General features: G+C 40.9%; 1 protein-coding gene across 2 annotated transcripts in view; it reads right to left on the bottom strand.

Annotated features, from left to right (window-relative positions):
* Nucleotides 1-25,056, bottom strand: part of ARHGAP18 (Rho GTPase activating protein 18) — a 95,357-nt gene that overhangs the window by 54,213 nt on the left and 16,088 nt on the right. The window contains exon 1 of one of the 2 annotated variants that reach the window (XM_066547032.1): nucleotides 14,324-14,428. The exons of the other annotated variant lie outside the window; for it this stretch is intronic. Coding sequence (XP_066403129.1) covers nucleotides 14,324-14,403 — 80 coding nt within the window. The 5' untranslated portion in view covers nucleotides 14,404-14,428. Of the gene's footprint in view, nucleotides 1-14,323; nucleotides 14,429-25,056 lie in introns of those variants that run through there. 2 annotated transcript variants of the gene reach the window in all.

Genomic DNA, 25,056 nt, shown 5'->3' with positions numbered 1-25,056 from the left:
CTTCATCAAGAGTGACAAAGCAGTGCTTTAGTTCCAGCTCCTCCTTTGTCATACAAGCTTCACTCCTGTGCAACCTCAGAGTGCCCCAGGGGCTGCCCCCAAGCACAACACCTCCAGGCCATCTCACCTCACATAAGGCCAACACTTCTCTGAGCAGCCTAAATCCACAGCCCAACCAACCATATGCCAGACCCTGGAATCTCCACATCCTTACCGGCAGGCTCCACCAAGTCAGCACAAGCAGTAAGGCAGCCAGCCTGTTGTACATCCAGTCCAATCCGGGGGAGGGCAAAGGTGTCTCTTTACTAGGAGATTAAATGGGAAATTGCTACCAGGACTCGCAGAGGATCACGTGGTAACACTGAGCAGAGCCAACTAAAGGTACAACTAAATCATGCCACCAGCCCAGCACAACAGTTAACTCTCTGAGGCCACAGCAGAGAACAATTCAGAGACAGTGATGGGTCTACATCCATGGAAACAGCATCAGCATCACCTCAGCACTGTGCCTCCAGCCAATGGCTAGGTTTTCTTCCCCCAGCAGACATGCGAAGTAACACAGTCATCCTTCAAGTAGTTAAACTACTTCCCAAAAAACATTGCTCAGTAATCTTGACATAGTAGAAGACTCGAGTTCCCAGAACTGTTACTGTTCAAAGGTTGAACTGTTACTGTTCAAAGGTCTTGGGATGGACCTTGTAATTAGTTTTTCCTTAATCCCATTTAATCCCAGAGGTAATTAGTATCCTAATGCATCCTATTGCAAGGCATCCTTTAAGGAAACCCCAGTATATGGGGTCACATCTGTCCACTAAGCCTGCCATAACTGGATACGCCAGGCACCTTGCCCTTCTTCCAAACTATCAAGCCAGAAAATCAGAGGCCAGCAGACCCTGGTGTACCTGGCTGAAGGAACATGCAAGACATGGTCCTCATATCTCCTTAACTTTAACAATTTTCTCAGGGTTATGAAGTTCTCACTCAGGCAGATAAGCAGGCAAACTCCCACCTGCAGAGCAACAGCGGGTTGGTGACAAACATGCAAAGCAGATGCTCTGAGAAAGCAAAACCTGTGGCATGAGGGATCCTCCGTAATGGAGAAACACAAAGCAATATCCTCCTCTGCTCTTAGGGTCACAAGCTTCCTCCTTAAGAAACTAAATAGATATGTATCTCCTCTTAGCAGCCTGGAACAGCTGAACATCCCATGACAATTCACTGTAGTCCCACTCTCACATTCTTCTCTGATGGCAGCCAGCTGGAAGCAAACTGGATGACACATGGACTCACAAAGCTAGAAAAGCTTTTGGTGATGGTGGACTTCCTGAGGTAAAACTACCAAGCTATTGTTTGACCCATGCTATCAGTGATGGATACATCGTACTAAGGGATCAGGAAAAAGACCTGGGAAACTCATGCTCTACACCTCCAGAGCTAGTGAGGTCAGCCACAGGGCAGCTCACATATCACTACATTAAAATCTTTCTCTTGAAGATGACAAGGCATGTTGGGACTTATTTTAAGTCATTTCCTTGTTTAAAGTACTAGCAATGGTTTCTTGTGAGAGCAGCAGCTTGAAATGGGACAAAGGTTCATCTCTGGCTAGCTAACAACAAGGCACACAACCAAAGTAATAGTTAACAATAAAAATCAAACCTTTAAAATACTACAATTCCCTTACTAGTTACTGGGCGGAGTATTCATTCTACTTGCAAAAGTATCTTATGCTTTCAGGATATGTTTACCCAAAAAGTTTCAATTTTCCACCTTAAGTAAAAAAAAATCTAACTTCATACTAATATTTTGACTCAGATCAATTTCATCAGTCTTCAGAGGAATCCTGCTATAATTTAAACTACAAGCAAGTGACTAAAAGTTCTTAACACCAGACAGAAAATCATTCCATAAGGATGCAAAGACTATACTGGCATAAATGTATCTTTCAATTAAAAAATAAGTAATGCATAAAAAAAAAAAAAGGATAAGTATGAAACATGTTTAGCAAGTCCAGAGTCCTTCTAATGTCAACTGAAATAGAAACAGAATACTTTTTCATGTCAACTGTGTGGTGGCATAATGGAGTAAAAACACAATGGAAAACATAAGTGATGCACAATACAGTTGATCACCCCCACTGACCAATGCCCAGCCCATGCCCGAGCAGTGATCAGCCCCTCCTGGCCAACTCCTCCCAGTTTATATACTGAACATGACACTCTGTGGTACGGAATATCCCTTTGTCCAGTTCATGTCAGCTGTCCTGGCCTTGCCCTCTCCCAGCTTCCTACTCACCTGCTTACTGAGCACAGGAAACTGAAAAGCCCTTGACTTACAGTAAGCACTACTGAGCAACAACTAAAACATCAGTGTGTTATTGACATTATTCTTGTACTGATTCTAAACACAGCACTGTGCCAGCCACTAAAGGGAAAATTAACTCTCCCTGCTGAAACCAGGACAGCAGATGTAACCTTGATTCTTCTATTTAATAAGAACAGTATCTGTTCCTAGTGATTCGTGCAAGATAATCTACCTGAGGAAATACTTCTTAAATATTGAAGCTCCTCTGGATCAAAACTGAATTACATTTTTATGCTTTTTATATTTTTTTATACTTTATACATTTTTATATTTATATGACAACTTGGAGGGTGAGAAAGAAATAGTGGCTCAAAAAAACCTCAGGAGACTAACATAACAGAGCACAATACAAAAGGCACCAACCTTGTCCAGAATCAGAGGCTGTGCACCTGTGTCCACACCCTCCCACACATGGGGGAAAAATGAAATCAGAAGGCTGAAGACCAAGGTAGGATGAAGGGAAGGTTTCTCAGCCTAGGCTCAAATTCATACGAATACAGCTACACAACTGTCTGATGGGGTGATGCTGGTGCTGGGCTACAGTCTGAGCACAGTGCAGGGGAGATGTGCCACCACTCACTACAGCCCAGTAATCTGTCTTCCAGGAGGAAACCCAGCATTCATAAGGAAGGAGTACTCCTGGTGCTAAAAGACAGCCAAGAATCTGTTCCAGGCTCCTACAAACTTTTACACACAAGCTGAGACTACAGTACTCAGTTTGAAAGGTTTGAAAAAACTGTCATTTAAGGTTGCTTATGTTGGTGCACACCCCACTTCATCTTGTTCCATCCTGTCCCACGCCCCACTTCTCACTGGCACAGCCCTGTGCTGACCAACAGTCTGGCTCCAGATGCATTTTTTCACCCTAGCTAACTCTCACCTGCTAGCTAACTTGATCTCAGTTAGCAACTTCTGCAAAATCATACAACCAAAACTCAATTTATGCCTGATCAGAATGCCAGAGATTAAGTTTACACATATATTTGAAATAAAAAGAATTTTTAACAAGCATACTGAGGTCTGCATTTACTGAGATCCATATCAAATAGTTCTGCAAACAGACATGAGCAAAAATATGTAAGTTAATGTTTTCCTTATATTCCCCAAGAGAGGATGACAAACCTTTCTGAAATCATCTCTTCAAAAACTCAAGCAAGACCAAAAAAACATAAACACTGTGACAAACCACATGAATTTTAATACCATACATCTTCATAAGCTGTTTTCTAATTTCAAGTCCAAAGTGCCAAATACCAGCTTTCACAGCATGAAGCTCATCGTTTCCCATAAACTTTCATAAGCAGCTCCTACTTATTAGGAGGAAAAAAAGACTCTGTGTTAGTTTGTTCTTGTAAGGAAGATGTAAATCCATCCACAGTAAGGATTTCAAACAAATACAGTCCCTTTCTTAGCTTTCACCTCAAAGGAGAACAATCACAGTGTAAACACCCTTTTCAGAAAAGGGAAGGCAGGCACTGGACAGATGCTTGGACATTTTCATTAGTACATAGTATTATCAATTATTTGTATTTGTAAAATGTCCTGGATATTTAATAACTTAGTCTTTCTTACTCGTAAACCAGAAAATATTACTGAAGTTGAAAGTTAGGCTGTGTTTCCTATAGGTAATCATGCAAGCTGTTCTGACTATACTGGGAATGTGACATTCCCAGTACTGTTTTCATGCACTACCTTGGGCACTAAGAAACCAAAGCAATCTCTCTAGTGCAAAGTTCAGAGCAAAGGAAGGTGTGTTTAAACAAAGCACAGATCAGCAAGCTTTTAAGAGCTTATCAGTGGATGACCAACCCTAATTTAGAAACTGCATTTTTATTTACCTCATTAGAGTCTGTGCGAATCCAGGCTGGGGTTTTGTTTCTTTTGGTGAGGCAGGCTGCGTGTGACACGTGCAGACAACGAGGGAAAGGCAGGTTATCAGCAGCTCTGCAGGAGGAGTGCAGGCGCTCCCTCCAGTGCAATGCACCTGGATTCCAAGGACTGTTCTCACATCACAGCCTGCCTTTTGCAGGCAAAAGCCATGCACATGACTGAACACTGAACAGCACGAGTCAGGACTAAATGAGCTGGAGGTGAAGTTTGCACCAGCTTTAGAGTGGTTGTTAAAGGACAAGTTATACCCGAACTGACTAAAAACCTGCCAGTACAAAGTTAAGACATCAAGTATCTTTTCAACAAAACTGAACCAATGGAGCTAAATTATTTCAGACAAGCCTCTCACAGGATGTGGCCATAGCCACTACCAGGACTCAAAAATCAGTTAACTTGTCAAATCACAGCCCCACAGCAAGCACATGAAGCTGGCACAGATGTAGGCTATTGCCAGAGGATTCTGTCAAACCCTCCTTTCCTGGGAGTTTCCTTCACTCCCCTTGTGCCAGCACCATCACTGATGCAGTAACTTGCTGAGTTAGATTAAGAAACTAATCTGCCCAAAAACAACACTTGCAAAAAATACTGCTTTTAGTTGAATTTTTTGTTAATCCAGCTCAGCCTACTTCAGCCAACTCAGAAATGCCAGTCAGGGTAATAAAAATATTAGGAAGGTGTAAGTGAGAGATGGAAAGAAACTCTACTTTCAGTGGTGTTCCCCACTCTTTTCAGCACCCATTTATCTCAGCCTATGACAATGACCTTCCCCCACCACCACTGCACATCAAAACTTCTGCTGGTTCAGAACAAGCCTGAGGAAACACTCCAAGAGGAAGAAAAAACTTCCATCAAATACTATCTCTTTTCAACAGAACATGAAGACATTCCTCAAGTTTACCTGAAATGCAGGCTTCTCAGGACAAGATAACACAGGCAAGCCACCCAAATGAGTTTAGAAGGACATTAAAACCCACCCTCTGGATGGAGTTATAATGATGCTGGTGACCACTCCCACAATGATAACACCATTATCAGCATTCCCTTATCTGGCTGTGGCAAGGACAAGCAGGCTGAGAGGCTTCAGAAGCTACACTACAGATCTGTAGGACCTCTCACCCTCTTAGCAACTGCTGAGACAGAAAGCATCTTCAACTGGCCTGTGGTAACCATAACTCTGGTGTCCTGCTGTGACTGGCCACTGAGACACAGCTGTGAGTGTGTGACAGCAGTGACAGAGCTTCCTCTCTGTTCAGTAGCCAAAGCTTCTTGTTCCAAGCCTCTTGCTTTGAATCTGTAATCTTATCTTATAACAGACTCTCAACTACAGCTATAACCACAATTATTACATGAATTCTTGGGCTACCTAAAGCCTACAAGAACTTTTTGCTTTATTTGTGCAGCTAAAAATTTAACCTTGCACTTTAACCTTGCACTCCGGAGCAAAGGTCCCTGTTACCTCTGGATACAGTATACTCCTGGACCTTGCTGTTGTATTATATTAAAGGCAAAGAATTTCCAACAGAGATGATACTTCATCAGTACCCTTGAGTCCCAACATTATGTAGTTCTAACAACTACATAAAAATCTGCTAAAAACTATCAACTGATTAAAACCACTAAAAATTGGGCAATGCACCTTACTAAACACATACTGCTAAACATTGACCAAGCAATCCTCACGCTTCATCCTGATTATTTTCTTTTTTTTCAATTACGGATATGAATTCAAAATATCTGACTACCCAAAGCCAGAGTAAAACCTGTCAGGGTGGTTTAGGGACTGCTGGACTGGAAGAAAAAGGAGTTGGAGGAGTGATAAATTGAAAATCTTACTGGTGCTAAATCAAGCAAAAGTGCTAACTGTTCTTCTGCAGTTGGGCAGTGAGTATGCATGACAAGGTATTTATTTATTTATTTATTTGTTGAAGACAACACTATTCTTACTTTGTTGCTTTCTCGAGAATGCTGTACCTTCAACCACTACTCTAAGTATGTTAAAAACATTCAGATTTGCTCCTACTCAAATACTTCATTGCAAATACTTCACCCCAAATGGTTTAAAGTTCCCCAAGCATACTGGGGGCCCTATGGAGGAAACATGTTTAACGTATTTTATTGTCATCTTTTGGCCTAAGAAGCCTCCCTAGGAAAGAAGGCTGTTGTAGAAAGATGACAGATAAAATATCTGAAATTATCAAAAAATCATTTCTAGTCTAACAGGATTGGGATGCTGTATCATGGAGGGCACGGAACAGTCACAGAACAAGAGAGAATATTGAGCAGCTTACCCTGACGTGAAAATAGGACCAGGTACATACTCTATCTGTGCATGCTTTTATTCTGCTGTAATACAAGACAGCTAGCCCAAAACAATAACCAAGGAATAAGTTCATAGCTTCAACTTTTTCGGGAGTGCAGAGGTGCCCATCCCATACACTGCTCATGAAAAATGATGGCTAAAATTGTACTTAAGGAATTAATCAAAGCTGTCTATTTTTTACACATCCAAATACTAAAAAACAACACCCCCTACCTTTTTTTTTTCCTATTTATTTGGCTCTAAGTATTTAAATTCTCTGCCTGAATATCATTATTTTGAAACCACGACTCTAAGGCTGAGGCAGGTTCACTGAAAAGCCAGCAGCCCTCACAAAATAGCCAGTTGGCACACTGCAAGTACTCAAAGCTTATGAGCAGAGTATTTTTCTTCCCCTAGCAAAGCAGATTTACTGAGGAGTCTGGAATGACAGTCAGTGAGTCATGCATAGCCAAATCTGCAACACCACTCACATTGGGGACCTCGCTGTATCACTTACTGTAATTACAGCCTCCCTTCAGCTGGAGCCTTTCAGAGACCAAAAAAAAACTAAGGTGCACTTTTAGTAATTCCAATGAAAAAAAGCACCCACAATAGATATGGTTGCTGGCACTACATGTTACCCAAACATGTAGGAGTAACCTTTTAAAGCCTTACAGCTTTCAGCTCCTGCTTCACTAGTACCAGTTACAAAACAAGAGTAAAATACTGGCAATAATAATAGCTTATAACATTGTTTATCTAGTGCCAATATCAGCAGACTCAAAATACCATTAGTCTTACTCAAAAAAAAATTTAACAATTCTGCTCATCAAAGAGAAAGAATTTAGAGAACAATTAACTATTCTATGTCACACAGAACACTGGAGTTCAGATTTACACAGCTCATCTGGCACTTTGCTGACCAGTTCTGTTCCAGTTTTGCATAAAGTCTGCATGTTTATAAGAGCAAATTTAGTAATATATTGCATTATGCTCAGTATCATCGAGATTTGCACACACTCAAGCAAAAAAAAGAGAAAGCACATAATAAAAATATACAAAATGCCTTTAAGTTTCCCATTCCTAATAGCTAGAAAACCATGACATCTCATACTCTGTATGAGATAATATAAATAAAAAAGAAAGGCTGTATACAGGCCCTGATTCCCTCTTTTATGGTATGTCGCTCTATTGATTGAGCAGAGTTACTCTTGTTTGTATCTATTTAAGGGTCTGTCTAACACAAAATAGAACTCAATAGATTGTTTGCCCTGATAGTGAAGGACATTAAATCAAATCTACACCCACAACATAAAATAATCTAAGTCACCTACAGAACTGGGCTTGTTGAAATAACGTTTTATCATCCTGACAGCTGCTGAATGGATGTCTCAGTGCAAGAAACAGTGACCACGTCTGCACAATGAGGACTGCACTGAAAGAGCTTCAGCAGATCTAGGGCTCAAAAATGACATGCAAATTGAATTCACCAAGATTCTTAGAAAAACAGGATGACATGACTGCAGCATACACAACTGGCTAAAGTGATAATCTGCAGCAAAGAAGTGATTTTACCTGTACTGGTGACACTCACGAGACTGACACTGAAGTACTACTGACACTGAAGTAATTCCTGCTGGGGGGTGAAGGACAAGCAAAGTAGGAGGGCAAATGTAAAGATGGGTGCTAAAACAATGAAGAAAAGTGTCACAAAAAAAGATCTTCAGAAAAGTGTCACAAAAAAGATCTTCAGACTGAAGAAACAAAGGCTCAAAGAGAATCGTTTGCTCCACCCACCAAGATAAAATTGAGTGTAAAGCTGACCATAGGTAACAGGCACTAGGACAGCTTTCTAATGGGTTGGCAAGACATAGCAAGAACCAAAGGTAGGAGCAAGATAAATTCAAAGCAGAAATAAGGTGCAAACTGGAAGATGGAGAACCCCATGCAGCAGGAATCCAGAATCAAGGAAGCAGGAAATGTTGGGATACCACATCTTGTGGTCAGTAGATCCAGTTACTGGGATTAATACATCAGTAACCAAGCAACACATTAAGGGTATGCCATATAGTCCATACTGATACATGCATGAAGTACAAAAGACAGAAAAGCAATTCTAAATAAAGCAGCTTTGTGCCTTGCTGCTTGTCAGCTCTACCTGAAGACGTTGGTAAGCACTGGACAATGAACTCTGTTCAAATTAGCAGGCAAACCCAAGGCAGGAAAGATTTTTCTAATGCATTCAGATGCAGACTGTGCTCCTGCAAAGCCTGTAGCAGATAAAAAGACTGCAATGGTTTTGTAAAGTCAGCTGTAGTGGGACAGATCTTTGCTCTGCAGATAGTTCTTTCTGCTTTTATAGAAGCAAAGCAACACATGGAAGGCACTGTCTGGGCGATCCACATACTAGCATCACAAAAGGTTACAGGGGTTAGGAACAACAATTGCTGTGATGACAGGGCCAGTGACCTGGAATCCCTTCTGTACAAGCAGATTGCAAATGAAATTGCAAAATGCTCCACCAACTTAAGGCGGTTGTGAGTAATCAGCTTGTGAGTTTGCTGCTTGTACAGTGAGCGTTATATGTATCCCTCACAGTACTTTACTCCTTTATACTGGATTTCACTGGTTTTCAATTCCAAGAGTGAGTCACTGGTAGGAAAAGAAGGGGAAAGGAATGAAAACTTTTCTCTGAAATAAAAGAGATGGAAAATGACCTTGGAAAAAAGCATGATTTTGTACTTACTACTAGATTTCTTGTTGGCTTAAGATACCAACTATTAAGACTTCAGATTAAACTGAGCAAACATATGAACAAAGAATCAGGCAGATTATTCCAGTAAGGAAAGAATAAACTCCACTTGCATGGTTGATCTGTAATGTCTATTATGGTCAATGTTCAAAAAAAGCATATCTTGTGGGCAATTCACAGCAGAAGTCTGTTATTTCTCCATGCTCAAAGGACATCTGTAATTCGAGTTTCTTACTAAGAGATCAAACAGCGAGTGATTTAGACCACAGCTGGCTGTAGAAAACATCAAATATTATATGTCCCTTGCTCGTCCCCAAAGTTGAACACATGCTACCACTACTAAGTCTGTAAAGCCCATATTTACAAAAATATATAAAATTAAATACTTTTGTTTATGCAGACTTATACACCAACTCACAAAAAGGGGCACGTCTCTACAACAAAACCCAACTGAGCCTGCCTGGTTTCGCTGCTATACAGACCCAAGCTTCAGCTGGTATCTCCCAGAATCAGGTGGATTCAGTAACAAAAGCAGCACAGTGAAGCTCAAGGGCTGCAGGTCTGGAATAGCAGGTGCCACTCAAAAGAGGAGACCTGAGGTGGCAGCAATCTCCTCTCTCTTACTCCTTTCCAGAACTGGCCCAAGGTTTAGTTCCATCTCAGGGAAACTCAATTCATTGTTCTCATTTTGCAAGTGAGTACCAGCAAACCAAAGGCAAGATTTAAAAAAGGCAAAGAAAGGAGAGGGCACAGAACTGCAGAGGAGCAGCCATGTCTGTGGAACATTGGACTCTATCTTAAATTATCAGCAATATGAAGATTTACAAGCTCTTTGGAACCATACAAAGTTAAACAGGCACTGGCTTGCAAAGCTTCCAAACTGAAACTGGTCCTGCAATGTAAGTTAATGCAGTGCACTGAAGCGGCAGCAGAAGCGCACATGCCGGTGAGCAAGCAGGGTGACTCACTGGAAACAGATACAGGGAGGCTGTCACATGGCAAGCTGGTGTAGCACAGGAGACAACACGGAACAGCAGCATCCCAAATAGGAGAGAGGTATGGAGAGGAAAGCAACTGTACCTCCAGTGGCCAACACCTTCAGAATCATTTATCTGTTACTCAGTCTGCAATTTAGGCTCGGCCCTTGAAAATGCCATGCAGCAGAAGTTTATTTGCCTCATGCGCTGGTGTGTCGGCGCAGTTCAGTTACTTCTGCATGCACATGGCATGTATTCACTTTTAAATATCTACTCTTCATGCACTGAATACTCCAAGCTTGATCTCAGCCTTATAATCACATTCAAAAAACATTTCTACATACATATGTTCACATACACACACACATTCACTCACTCATCAGGACAGAAATAGTTCTGTAGAGACTCTCTGGATGGCATTTGATTCCTGAGGGTTAGCCCACACAGCCATGTGAGGAGAATGTTATCTAAAACACCTACATGTGGCTGGCAAATATGACATAGGACCTGTGGTGCTTTCTGTCATAGTAGATGGGGTAAAATTCCCAAGGAACCTAAATGGCACTGCAAACCTATGCTTACAGGTCTGGATGTTTCATGTACAAGGGTGACATACAATCAGTCACTGAAACAGTTTTGGACTGAAACCTATCTGATTTGCTCTTGGTTTCCCCAGCCCATATAATAGAAACCCACAGAAAGACAGAAATTATTTAAAATTTTGTGCATGAATACCATGAAGAAAAGGAGATGACACCAAAATGCAAGCAGCATGACAGCCAATAGGGAATTACTGAATCTAACAGGTTAAAACTTGAAAGTAAGTTAATTAAGGCAATATGGAAAAGAGAGCTGTTATTAAAATTGAATTTGATACTGTGTATCCTGCATTTTTGATTTCTCCAAGAAAGTTTTTAAACTTAATAAATATTAATAAATATTTAGGTAGACCACAGAAATCACCCACAACCAATATCTACACCACATAAAGATAATCCTTTAACTGCTATGTTACAGCAAAATAAACTTCTCTGTGGCAACAACAGCACTTCTGATCCTATTTTATGCATCATTACTGTTAAGACAATATTCCTACATTGACAAACGTGGAAGTAATCACACTGAGGCTGTTCTAGATTTTAGCCTACTGAACCAATGGTAGGGTAAGCCTTTCCAAGAAAGTATTTCACAGACTCACTGTGCCTTTAAAGGGCCAAAAAACCACGAGAATAGACAAGTAGCTCAACAATCTATTAGATCAGTAAAATTTTAAGTCTTATGAAGCAAGAGTTCTCATATGCCCAAAGGAAAAAAACAGGTAGGAAGAATAGCTCTTTCTTTCCTACAATGTCACTTTGTTTGGAGCACAGCCAACATATTGCTTTTTCCAGGAGGTACCAGTGTCACGCTTCCCTCCAAAGATAAAGCAATTTCTAACACGCACTGTTTTAAATGTCTATGAAAAAAATAATTCAACATAGTTTCTCTATTAATCTTTCCAAAAGGGCTGCTTCCTCACAGCTGGTACCGTATTACATTGGCTTCCTAATATTCTGATCCCTGTTAAAATTTACAGAGTTTTCAAATTAGTAGTGAGATGCTAACCTAGATATTGAAAGATGTTGTAATTTTATTCTTTTAAAGGGCAAAATAAGATCAATTTCACATCAGCAGCAAAATACAAAATCTGGACTGCAGAACTGGTCCACTTGCACACTATGAAAAGCCTAATGGAAGAACTTATTTCCATTAAATATTTCAGAATTATATGGGTTTGGGCATTATTAGTATCACGCAACTCTGCACATCTTGGGAATGTTGACAAAGAAGGAATGTAGTTAGAATAACTGGGGGGAGCGGATGGTAGAGAAATCCCACAGAACTGTTACAACGTTTCAGGAAAGTTTTGTTTGTTTGTTTCTAAAAAGACCAAAAGAGAATCAAAAGTGGCCACTCCCCTCCCTCTCTGTTCCCATGAAAATACTCCCAATCTCCCTCGCTTCAGAAGTGGGAAGACACTGGGGAAGCACAGCAGGGGGGAGTGGGTCAACCAGGACCACGGAGCTGAGATCCTGGTTAAAAAAAACCAGGAGAAACAGACCTAAGGTTCAAATTTAGACTGGCACAGCAGAAAGGCAGAGAGGTATTCAGGATTTTAGTTTAATGAGCTAAGCGGCAAATGCACATGGGCTGGAAAGCCGTACTACTGCTGTGGTGGAACTCAGGCAAGCTAACTGTGGGAATCCTCTGCTCTGCACAGCTGAAACATGCACATTTGTTTGCTATAATTACGGAAATTAGACCACTTTTCCCATTTATTTCCCCTTCTCTTAATCCCAAACCAGAAGAATTTGTGAAGGATTGCTATTACTCGCTTGGCAATGTCCCAGCTTACCCAGGAGGCTGTCCACAGAAGCAGCTGCAGAGGAGCTGGAATCTCATGAGATTGCTGCTCCTAATGGTGTGGCATTAGCACAGGAGACAAGTTTCCTAACACACAGAGAGGGAGTGTACTCATGTATCTCAGGCCTCTAGGGGCTAAGAGTCTGGGGCTTAGAGCCATGTGTCCAGACAGCTACATGTAAAAAAAGGGGAACCAATGCTAACAGATACACAGATCTTTACTCAGAAGTTATCCCAAGGAGCAGGGAAAGCATTTTTTTAACTTATCTCTCCACATCCATGGGGAGTTTGACTGGACTTATCTGAAGCAAAGAAACATCACAAACAATAACAGAGAAGTTTTTGGATTCTGTGACTTCTTGAAAAAATAAACATATTTTGTATTCCATTGAAAATGGCCAGGTCTGCAGCACCCTATAGGTGTAGCTAGGATGACATCAGGACTTCAAGTGAGGCTGATAAATCACATTAGTCATGGAGAAGGAAGTACCTCAACCAAAAGAGAACTTTGTGGTTCTAACATGGGGTAGGAGGTATTTTTCAGTTCACTCCTTGCTTCTATTGTGGACTCTTGGTGCGATACATCACAGTGCATTTTATCTTTTCTCCAGGGTGACCCACTGTACTGCCTGCTATCTTCTTTTAATCAGACTATAATCTCTTTAATTACATACGCTCTTCCTATGCACACATGGAAACAGTATGCCAGTTTCAATACCTTCCCAGTTTCAGCAGGCTTCTCAGCATTATTAAGTCTCATCTTTATCAATGGGACCTTTGTTGACCATTTCAGCAAGGAAGAAGCAAGACTGAATGGACCATAAAGACAAAAGTCAGTCCATTACACAGCAGTCCCTCTGGTCATCGCTATGGAAAAGCCAGCAGTGACTTCTAGCTGTATCAAATGTGCTGTGAGTCACCTCCTAGTAGGTCCTCAGCCCTCTTCTATGTGAAACCGGCTTCTTGCCCGTTATCAGTTTCAAAATGCTTTAAAAGGCTTGTCTCATTATAAGCTACACTTTCGTCCCGTTTATCACATTAAAAAAAAAAAAAGTTACAAAGATACAAAGTAGTAAACCACAAGGAGATTATAGGAAAATCTACACGCAGTATCCCACCGACACCCTGATCCCAAAAACACTGACGGCCAGCGCCCCGAGGCCACGGGACAGCACTCACCGCGGCGAGCCCCAAACCCTCCCCGCCCCGAGCCTACAACCGCACCGGCCAGAACAGCTCGGGTTTACCACCGACAATGCACCCGGGCGGCCACGGGATTTTCTTGGATACAAACGCCTTAACAACAGCCGGCGGCCGCTGATTGCACTCGGCTCCCGGCAGACCAGCAGAACTTCTGGGGTTTCCTCGACGCGCAGAGCTTATTACAGAAAGGGGTGAGAAAAAACCCAAACCAACTAACGAACAAAGGAAAAACCCTTTGGGAGCTGCGGGACAGCGCAAAAACGGGCAAACCCTTTAGCCCCGGGGCCGGAGAAAACACCTTCTCCCGCGCAACAGGTTCCCGCTGAGCCGGCTGCGCTCCTCCTCCGCGGCGCGGCAGCCGGAGCCGCCCCGCCGAGCGCACCTGCCGCGGGCAGCGCCCTCCTTCCCTCCCCGCCGCCCGCCCGCGCCTCCACTCACCCGCCGGGGGCGTCGCCGGCCCCGCCGCTGGGGTGGTAGGCGGTGAGGACCACGCCGCGGGAGCCGGACCGCCAGCTCATGGCGCTCGCCGCCGCATCCCTTCTGGAGACACCGAGGCGGAGCGGGGCGGCCCGGCTGCGGCCCGGCGCGGCCCAGCCTCCTGCCGGCAGCGCGGCGGGGCAGGGCCGGGTGACGGCAGCGCTTCCTGCGGCCCGGCGGGGCCGTGCGCCTCCTCCCGGCCTGGGAACCCCGCGGGAGAGGGCGGCGGGAGCGAGCGGCCGCCGGCAGCCGGGCCCGCTTCACGGCTCTGTGCGCTCCCTCACGCCGCGGGCTGTGGGGAACCGGCGTCCTCCGGGCGGGCTGGAGTTGGTGTGAAGGTGTCGCTCAGACATCCGTCAGTTCAAGAAGAGTCGCTGCCCTTTCGGCCCCGGGTCAGCTGCACGGCAGAACTGCCGCGCCCCGAGGCTGCCGTGTGCGGCAATAAGAAAAATAAAGAATGTGTTCGGCGTTTGCTTTGTACATGATCTATTTCACTGAATCGCAAGAGTATCTGGTGATTGCTTTAACTTTTCATACACACATTTAAAAAAAGTTTATTTCTTTTTAAATAATAGGCTCTAATAATAAAAATCACAACAAGGGACAATGTCAAGCAAGGACACTGCTGACTGAGTTGCCTCAGACCTTCTGGGCCTTAAATAAGACAACATTAGCTCCACTGTCACATTAGGTCAGCCTTTTTGGTGGGCAAATACTTTCCTGTGCCTTGGCACAGGCTCTGATGAGATGGGACTCGCTGCCTTGGTATTAGTTTTGAATTGGTAGGCAAGATCTCTAACGCAAAACCCAAACCTGTTTGTTTTTTTCCATGGCAACATGTAAAGGCACATACGCTATTTATGTTTGTAATTTGTGCCCTCGTTCACATATGCATATGATTTGTCTGAATTATTATCAGTTTGTTCTATAAGTGAATGGGTCAACTTCACTTGAGATGAGTGTAATTTGCATTGTGTTTACTTTTTTTTCCTTTTAAAACAAACAAATCATGCAACTGCTTTGCTTGCAGTTAAAATCTGCAAAGCTTGGTGCTGGGCTCTGTGAGGTATTCTGAAGTGCATGGGTATCGAGTTCTGAACCTTCACTCTTTTAACCTTGTACCTAAATTGGAACGCTGCATGCAAGGTTGTGGATGGACCACGCAGTTTTCTGCGCAGCTGCTCCGCAGTGCAGAGCTGCTATTCAGGAGCAGCACAGAAATCTTGTCCTACGGCCACTAGGAAGTTGGTCCCAGCAGAGAAGCAAACACTGGTCATGTTTGAGCAAGATCAGTTTGTCCTCTTGAGTCCTTGATATTTATAGCTGGTGACTTTGGAGAGACCATAGTCAGAGAAACAGAATTTTGCCATTGATGATGGACTTCTACAGAGTGCCAAACAGGAAGCCCCAATTCCTTTAAAAAGGGTAAAGTTGCCATTAAATTTTGAGAAGAGTCCCAACATTACAAGCACAGGAAAACGTGGATATCATTAAATAGGCCAACCATTACAGAGTTCCCTTTTCATTTCTCACTCACCTGAGGGTCACGTGCTCCCTTAGCTTTAAAACCATATGAACTATTGAAAGGGGGGTGGGTTTTGATAAAGCCTGCATCTTCTGTGGTTTCTTGGATGCTTTATCTGTAGGCAGCTAGCCAAGATGTTTTGGTTAAAATATATTTTGTATTGTTATTTTTTAATCAAAATTTTCACATGTAATCTAAAAAACCCAATTTATTGAAATGACATTAGTACCAACAAATAAACTATGCATATAAATTAGAAAAAGGAATAGGTCAATTTTTAACTATGTGATTCTTTAATTTTTTAATATTTACAATGCATAGGAAAGAGGCTGCCTCACCTCCATGGATGTTCTCCTTCTGCAAGGAGAATGGATAAAAGAGAAGGCACAGCTTCAGTGCAGCTTCAGCAATAGCTTAGTACCATGGTTACAACAGTTTAACTAGCAATATGCACCAAAAGCACCGAGACAAATTGTCTGCATGTACCTACACACTCACAAAAACAAGGACATGAAACCACTGCAAAACTTAGGACTGTGAAAAGATTTTGCTGTACTCCCACTGCAAAGGTATTGCGTTCTCTCTACATCTCATGCTGTGTCCCAAAGGCAAAAATTAGCCTAACTTCTCACACAAGCATGCAAACAAGACTTCTGTTTTCACAGCTCAAGTTAGAAATACATCAGCATGAGGTGAGAAAACATCCTATTAACGTATGTTAGCACTCCTATCTGCTAGTGCATTTGTCTCTTTCTTTAAATGCACGTGTGGTTAATTGTTAAACAGCATAGGCAGAATGCAAAATTATTTTCAGAAGGACTCGTTTCTTTTCTTTTAAACTAAACCAGAAAAACCAAACATAAATACCAGGGTCCTTAGGTCCTGGCCTTGTCTAAAGCTTCAGCTAACTGGTTACATGCCAAACAGTTATAAAACTTCCTTTAAAATCTAACAAAAATAGAACAGAGATAAAAGTAAAAGATTGAGAGAATTCCATGTCTAATGAGTGCTTTCCAAAGCCCTTTGCCCAAACTATATATATATCTATTATGTGCTATAAGAACAAAAATGTAAACTGCTTTTTCTTTGATAAGCATCTTAAAACACATCATCATTAAGGCACACCATAACAAAGCTGCAGCCTCGATGTGAAAAAGAAGAGTGCAGAAACAAGATGTAGTCAATGTGGCATCACCAGGGGCTGCTCAAGAGACAATCTTGCTGCAAATGGAGAAGGGGAAGAACCTACCTTGTTTGGGGTGGGAGGGAGTTTAAGAGAGGCAAAATCCAGAATGAGTTTGTACCAGTCAACTGGACAGCAAGAAGTAAGAAAGCTTAAGAAGGCTTTTATAAGCATGTAACAAGGAAAATGAGAAAAGGAGTTAGAAAGAAAAAAAGGTCCTATTAAAAAATGAGACTAGGGATTAAATTAGTGATAAAACCACCAAGAGATATTGATTCCCTTCTCACATCTGTCTTTATTATGATGCACTTCAAACATAGAAGTGAATTTAGGAGCTAACTCTAGACACAATTTTTTCTCTACTTGATAGGATCAAACCCACCAGCAAGGTTTTCTTTGATTAAATGATTCCTCGGTTACACTAGACACAGACAGATAATTTTGACCTACAGATGTATTATTGCTGTAAATTGACAGAAATATCATTACTCTCTCTCACTGGTATGTCTTCTGCCTAACTCTGACTAAATAGTCATTAACTCCTTTAATATTATTCCTTTAATATATTAATAGTCATTAATATTTTTGTTCTTAATAGGGTCCAGGCATACTTATTTGGAAAGTAAGGTTGTTCATAGAGAAGAGAAAGCTTTGGGGAGACCTCATTGAGGCCTTTCAGTACCTTAAAGAGGCTTTTTAAAAACAGGGAGAGGGACTTTTTATATAGGCAGATAGAGACAGGACAAGGGACAATGAGAGAAAGCAGGCAGGTTTAGATTAGATGTTAAGAAGAAAATCATTACTCAGAGAGTGGTGAATAGGTTGCCCAGAGAGTTTGTAGGTGCCCCATCTCTGGAAGTGTTCAAGGCCAATTGGATGGGGCCCTGAGGGACTTGATCTAGTGAGTGGCTTCCCTGTTGGTGGTAGGAGGTTTGGAATTACATCATCTTTAAGGTCACTTCCAACTCAAACTGTTCTACAACTCTATAATCAACTAGGTAAGAATGCACCATTTGAGGCTTATAGGTTTATGTGCTAAGAGGAGGATATAATTGAGAAAGGACATTACAAATCAGTCTATCTTGCTACAGAATCCAAGACTCTTTGAAGGAGTTTAAATATTTGGATTAAGATGTCATGCACTGCATTTATACTCAACATACTCACTCACCAAAGCCAAGCAGACCATGCAGGGTTTTCATGCTTAGTGCTCTCTTTACAAAACAACTGCTAAAAAGAGACCTTCTCAGCAGTGCCATCCTTCATCACTGCTTTACAGGGTTTGAATAGGCATGTGTTCAACATGTGCTTTTGACACTTCACTGCAAAGCTATTTATTTTAATTTTTAAAATTTTCCCAAATAAAAAAATAGATCACACTGTTTTTCATATTTTGTATAAATATATGATTATTCTTTTTAAAAATGTGCTAAGTGATTTTTCACATTCCAGTTCCTAATGATATGTTAATTATCAGCAGATAAAAATGCAACCCACTGAGAAGAATTGGCTAGAGGAAATAGTAACAGGTCAGCTGACAAATTTAAATTCACAGGCTGACTTGGCAGTAGATGGATTTGCTCCTGCTGAGATCTAGAAATCCCCATGTCCAAGAGCATTTTGACAACTACTGTAGTGCTAAAGTAGAAGTGCAACTGGATTTAAAGCATATTTTTAATGCAGGGGAGTTTCAACCTTTCCCTTCTATTATCTATTCCAGCATTTGCTCAGATGGGTTTTAAACTGAGCAGAAAATGTCTCACCAGCTCTCTCACCTAATTCACATTGAAATAAAATGGCAGCACTTCCATTATCCAAATCATATTTCCAGGGTTCCAGCCAGAAGCCAGAAAATACATTAAATGGAACATTGTTTGTGTACTGTAAGATGAAATCTAACCCTTATTGCATTTCACATTTCATGTATTGCTGTGCTCCACTACCTAAAGAACAACATGTGTGAAGAGTGTTCTGCAGCTGTTAATAATCAATGCAAGGAATAATACAAAAATGTAGATTACATGTACTTAACTCTTGATGCCTAGAGCTATATAACTGATTTTACATTCCATTAGAAGTCCGTGAAAGAAATTATCTTTTAGAGGGTAAAATCCTCTGTCCTATGTTAGACCTCCACCTTAGCACATAAAGACAAATCCTGAGCCAGAATCGTCCATTTATTTCCACTGACTAGAAAGGCTGACTACATGAGGAGGTCACATGCAGATGTGCACATCTGTCTGGTAAACTTCACCTTTAATGCTTTTATGTTGCCCTTCAAAATATGGAAGAAGCAATGTTCAGTTACAACGTGCACCATATGGCAAACACAGCGTGGAGTAGTCAGTAGTTCAAAATGTACAGTACTGATATGTAGGAGGTGTTTCAGATCATATTACACATCCCCAAATGGCAAAGGTGGGGATGAAGTCACACGTGTACTCAGAAAGCAGTGATGCTTTCCTAGCTTTCTGAGTCCTCACCTTCTTCCTCACTGCCCTCTGCACGCATATTTAAAGAGCTGATGATTCATTTCACATAACAAAAAACAAAAGAAGACTGCAAGAAAAGGGAGTAACAGTTCTTAGGTTGTTCACTTGTCTTGCGAGTTGCTCTAAAATGTATCTGGTGCACTCTGGTGGCTGCCTTGGTAATTTTTAATTCCATGACTTTGCAAAAGGTGAAACAGTAATTACCAGTGCTGCTTTTGAGATTATCCATATGAAGACTAATGAGCATGTGCATTTATTCTATTTTATCCTGTTTGGTTTTTCTTGAATGCTTTCTCTGGAGAAATTTAGATCTTGCCCATTGCTGCCCGTCTGCTTACCTTATGTAAATCACAGCGCAGGGATTGAGCGGCTGAGGTTCTCATCTGCCTTATGTTTTTACTCATGGTCAGACAGCTGCTGAATTTTACCCATAGAGGTATATCTGTTTCTGTAGAAGTAATTTATCCACATCTATTTGTAGTGTGACCTTGCACAAGCCCTCATATCAATTGTTGCTTCCCTTTCCCTGTAACAGGGAATCCATATAAGAGGGCTAATAATATCTAGCTATTTATGATGAGTATTGACCATATGTTCAATTACATTGAAAGGTACCAAAAAATGCAGAAAATTATTTCCCATTACATCACTAGATTTACTTTCATTTGCATGATTTAATGATTTAATAGGGATAAAATGGCATGGATTTCTGCATCCACAGGCATAGAAAACAGATGATAAATCTAGTGCACTTTATAGAATCTCCATGAGGTGTAGGACTTTTGGAGAAAACTAAATGCCATAACTGATGTTTCATGCCACTTTGGGAAAGGGGAAGTCAGCATGAGTGTTGGAGACTAAGAGATTTTCATTGGTAACTCTGAATGACCCCTTTTTCTTTAACTACTTCTGACACAACTTTGGTTTTATAATGACTTCACATATGTCACTAATTATGAAAAGGTGGTTGTATTTCCCAAATATAATCACCTTGCCTCTTCTTAATTCTCCCAAATATTACCTAAATGTGGTGCACACTGAATGGATTCACTGGAGAGGTAGATACACTCTACTAGCATATGAAATTGAAATAAAGATGGGTAAAAAAAAGTTTTGAGACTGGTATCTCATTTTTCTGTTCAATCATGTTTTACATTTATACAAGGCAGCTGTATAACCCTTAAAAAAGATTTTTTTTTCTTTGTTAAACACAATTTTGGTTTTCTTTCAGAGGGAGATCTTCCATCCTCCTGACTCCTTGTCGATTCTCCATCTGTTTCAATTTGAACTGATCTTTCCTGAGCATGAGCACCCTGAACTCTGTAGAGCAACTGGGACCTTGCACATCACAGATACTTTCTGTGACTATATCACAGGCACAGTATTGTGGAAAGCATCAACTTTTCACATGGCTGCTTCTGACATTGGTGAGACTGATCTGAACATCATGCACTGTCTGATACACTTGGAGCAGACCTGCTGATGGGCTTGCACATCAAAGCACACAGAGGAAGCTCCTTCTGAAAGGTCTCCTCAGGGACATGTGCTATGCTTCTGAATGGAAGGGGGCATTTACTCTCTTGTTGAGAGGCTGCTGTCATGAAGGACAGAAATCCGGGGTTTGGTCTCTTCTCTTGGACGCTGCATCCAACACCAAACCCTCTGAAGAGGCAGGAGTGAAGAAGACTTAGGTAGCTAACACTCCCTCCCACCTTTCTTCTTTAGGTCAGGAAATAGACCCCTCTATCCAGTATTTGGGATGTAACAACTGATGAACTCATCAGCTACAGTTTCATCAAGAAAGACTGGGGGTGCTAGCAAGTGCAGGGAATATACTTGGAAATAAATATATGATTTGTTACTTTACAGACAGGCTGTGTCCATCGCTTGGGTTCGGGTTCTGTGTCACCATCCCCACCCCTCATCTTAGATCAGGCTTCAGTAGGGTTTGGGATAGTTTTTTTCAGTCTGAATCTGGCTAGGAAGTAGAAACCATGCTCTCTCCCACACGTGTTAACTAAGTCAGTCAGCACATTGGCTGGGAGCTCTTCTCTTCCTTACCCTTCTAATTTTGCTGTTGTCTGCAGATTTGATCACAGCTGAAGTTGTAGCACAAAAACATCTGGTGAAATGAAACAGAACAGCCACAAAGGGGGAGAGTTTAGTCAGTCAGAAAAGCTCATGAAAACTGTGACACAATCCTAAGCTGAGCAAGCCAGAGCTATCCAGAAATGTCATTATGCACTGAGGAAAAATGCTTCAGAACAAAGAAAGGAACAATTGTATGAGTCATGGGCTCTGAGAAAGAAAACCACTTGTCTTTGAGGGTTGAAGAATACCCAGTAAAACTTAAAGTTAACACAATGCAAAATATTCTTCGTTCTTTCTTACTGACAAAAATATTCATTTTGCATCATCTTCTTTCATCCCAAACAAATATTTGAAAAGTGTTTCTTTCTCTCACATTTTACACTGCAATCAAATTCAGCCATTCTTAATACAGAATATTTCAAGATGTCAGTCTTATTTTTGCTATTTTGAATGGAAACAATCTTCTGAATTCAATATGGATTTTAAAAATGGTTCATATCAACTCAGAACACCATTTTCCAGAAATACTAAATCCAAAAGAAGGCCACCATACTTTAACCACGTCAGGTCCCCACTACAGTTTAAGATATACCATCTTAATGAGACAATATCTTTTAAGACCATATCTGCAAATATCATAGACAAATCAGAAAGAAGGAATGGAAGTTCCCACATTCTTGCTTGTCTTATCTATTTAATGAGGTTTCATGCATTTCATACAAACAATTTTTTTGACATCTTTTGTGCAAATAGCTCTGACAATGACATTTAGCACTTGCAATTTTTTTTTAAATGAATGTAAGTATATGACATTTGTGATTGGAAACATTATTGTAACAAGGATTGGACAAATTTTGAACCAAAAAATTCACAAATATAAGCTGCAAGAAAAAACAGATTCTTTATGATAGTCCTTCTGATGCTTTTTACTTACTCTTCATAGGTATTCAAAAATAACTCTGATGAATAACAACTAAAAGGAAAATTAGCATGAATACCTGTGCAAAAATTTGTACAACAAATTAATATTTGAGGTTTTGTTTCTTTTTGGCTGAAAGCCAGTTAGAAAGCTAAAAAAATACCAGTCATACACCAATAAAAACTCACGGCACTATTACAGCTATCCTGTAGTACCATGTACCAAGCAATAACTGTAAAGTCCATGATTATCTCTAGACTGATGCATAGCCACACATGCAAGTCACAAATAATTTTAAACAAAGTGTAAAATCTGTAGCCTTCAGGGCTTCAGTCCTCTAAGGGTACATTTGTTACAGTCACAAGTGACTAGATTTAATAAATTTGCACTAATTTGCTCATCTTTGATTGCAAAGAAATTGTGATAGGTTTTTAGAGCAAGGTTCAGACAGAGCTGCAGAATTACAAGGCAAGAATATACTACCACTGCTGTGTATTTTGGAAGCAGTTGCTGGAATTACAGAAGGCTAAACTTGAACATTTGCCTACATCAAGATATTACAGTGTAGTTTCTGCAGGAAAAACATAACATTTGCAGTTTACTTGGAAGAAATTCACCCCCAAAAACTGTATTTATGTTATAGTGGTTAGATTTACTTTGATTTACTGCAGTATCTTACTATTTAATAACTCACACTATGTACAATACTGTTCACCATATGTCCAAAAAGGAAAAAAAAGAGGGAAGCTGAAGTAACTTTTCAATGAGGATGCATATGTGGAAAGTAATGCAAATTTACATAGATGTAAACATAAATATTATGGGGACATCTATGACCAAGTCTCCTGCAATTTTAATCTAACAAAGATAATTATAGATTCACTGGGATAAATTAATACAGTCACAAGCAAAATGAGAACAGTAGTGAATGACACAAAACTGTCCAGGGAAGTGGGGCTGGTTTGCAGAGTAGGATACACACGTGTGTCCTGCAAGAGGGAAGAGTACCAGGGAATGGTTCCAAGCCATATGGCTGCCATAGGGAACTGGGGTCAGAGTGAGCACTAACAACGTACAGCTGCATTGGTGTTGGGTCTTTGATGAGAAAGACCATCTGCAGCTCTTGGCTGCCCTTGATTTCATCTTGGCACTTGAAAAATCAATGGGAGCAGTGCTACTAACTTGCATCAGTGGAAGAATGCATTTCTCTCAGGGACAGAAAGCAGTTCCCAGAATCAGGCAACACTGTCCCTTATACACTATCTCCCCCTTTCCCTGGGGAGCCTGTTTAGTGCTCAAACACACTCTGGGTGAAAAACCTTTCCTGATACCTAATCTAAACCTTTCCTGATGCAGCTTCAGGCCATTCTCTCAGGTCCTGTCACTGACCACCACAGTGCCTGCCCCTCCTCTTCCCCTCATGAAGATGATGCAGACTACAGTGAGGTCTTCCCTCAGTCTCCTCTTCTCCAGGCTGAACAGACCAAGTGACCTCAGCCTTCCTCGTACAGCTTCCCCTCACCATCCTCATGGTTCTCCTTTGGATGCTCTCTAATAGCTTAATATCTTTTTTTTATATTGTGGTGCCCAAAACTATACACAGTGTTCAAGGTGAGGCCTCACCAGTGCAGAGCAGAGTGGGACAACCACCTCCTTTGAGCAGAGTATTTTTTACTAAATATAAAAACAAACTGGTGGAAGGCACTATAATCTGATCAGTAATATTTCCACTTCAGACTTTAGGTGACCACATCAATCTCTTATCATGGGACAAATTACTTAAAATATCTAAGAATCATCATCATCTCTTTTCTATTCTTTCCTGACTGTTAAATACAGTGCTGTGCTACTTTATATACTGTGAATGAGAGACGGGCAGAAGCAAAGAGATGAGGATTGCATTTTGTGTGAATGAAAAGTAACATTTTTAAAGGACAACATAATTTCCAGCCAGGCTAGTATCTCTTTATCAGTAATTATGCAGTTTAACACTCCCAGTATAATAAATCAGCTGCATAAACTTCTGGTTTCACCACTTTTTCCAAGCACATTTTCTACCATCTTTAAAACTGAAATACAAGAAGTGAGCACTTGTAGTAATTTGAGTATTTCACAAATTCTCATTGAGAAGAGGACTCACCTTTTATGTAAGCGTGAATAACAACAAAATTTGGTGGAAAATATTACAAATAAGATACCTCTAATACCATGAGTTCTTCTGTTCTTGAGGGGATTTAGAACCTAATTATTTTACCTGTGTTTTGGAACATCTTACAGAAGTACAAGGGGATAATCATCTGTAGGATTTTTCATCACCTGCTGGCTGATGTACAAAAGCTTCAGCTATACACAAGTACCTCCATTCCAGAAGTCTTTACAATTTTCTCAGAATTATAAGTGTTATTGATAAATACAATAAAATCACATTCTGTTAGCTTAGCTAACAGGAACAGGCTAGGAACAATCAAGTAGTACTCATATGGA

The sequence above is a fragment of the Molothrus aeneus genome, chromosome 3 (assembly GCF_037042795.1).
Source record: "Molothrus aeneus isolate 106 chromosome 3, BPBGC_Maene_1.0, whole genome shotgun sequence".
NCBI classification, from domain to species: Eukaryota; Metazoa; Chordata; class Aves; order Passeriformes; family Icteridae; genus Molothrus; species Molothrus aeneus.
This window is presented reverse-complemented; position numbering and strand designations above follow the sequence as displayed.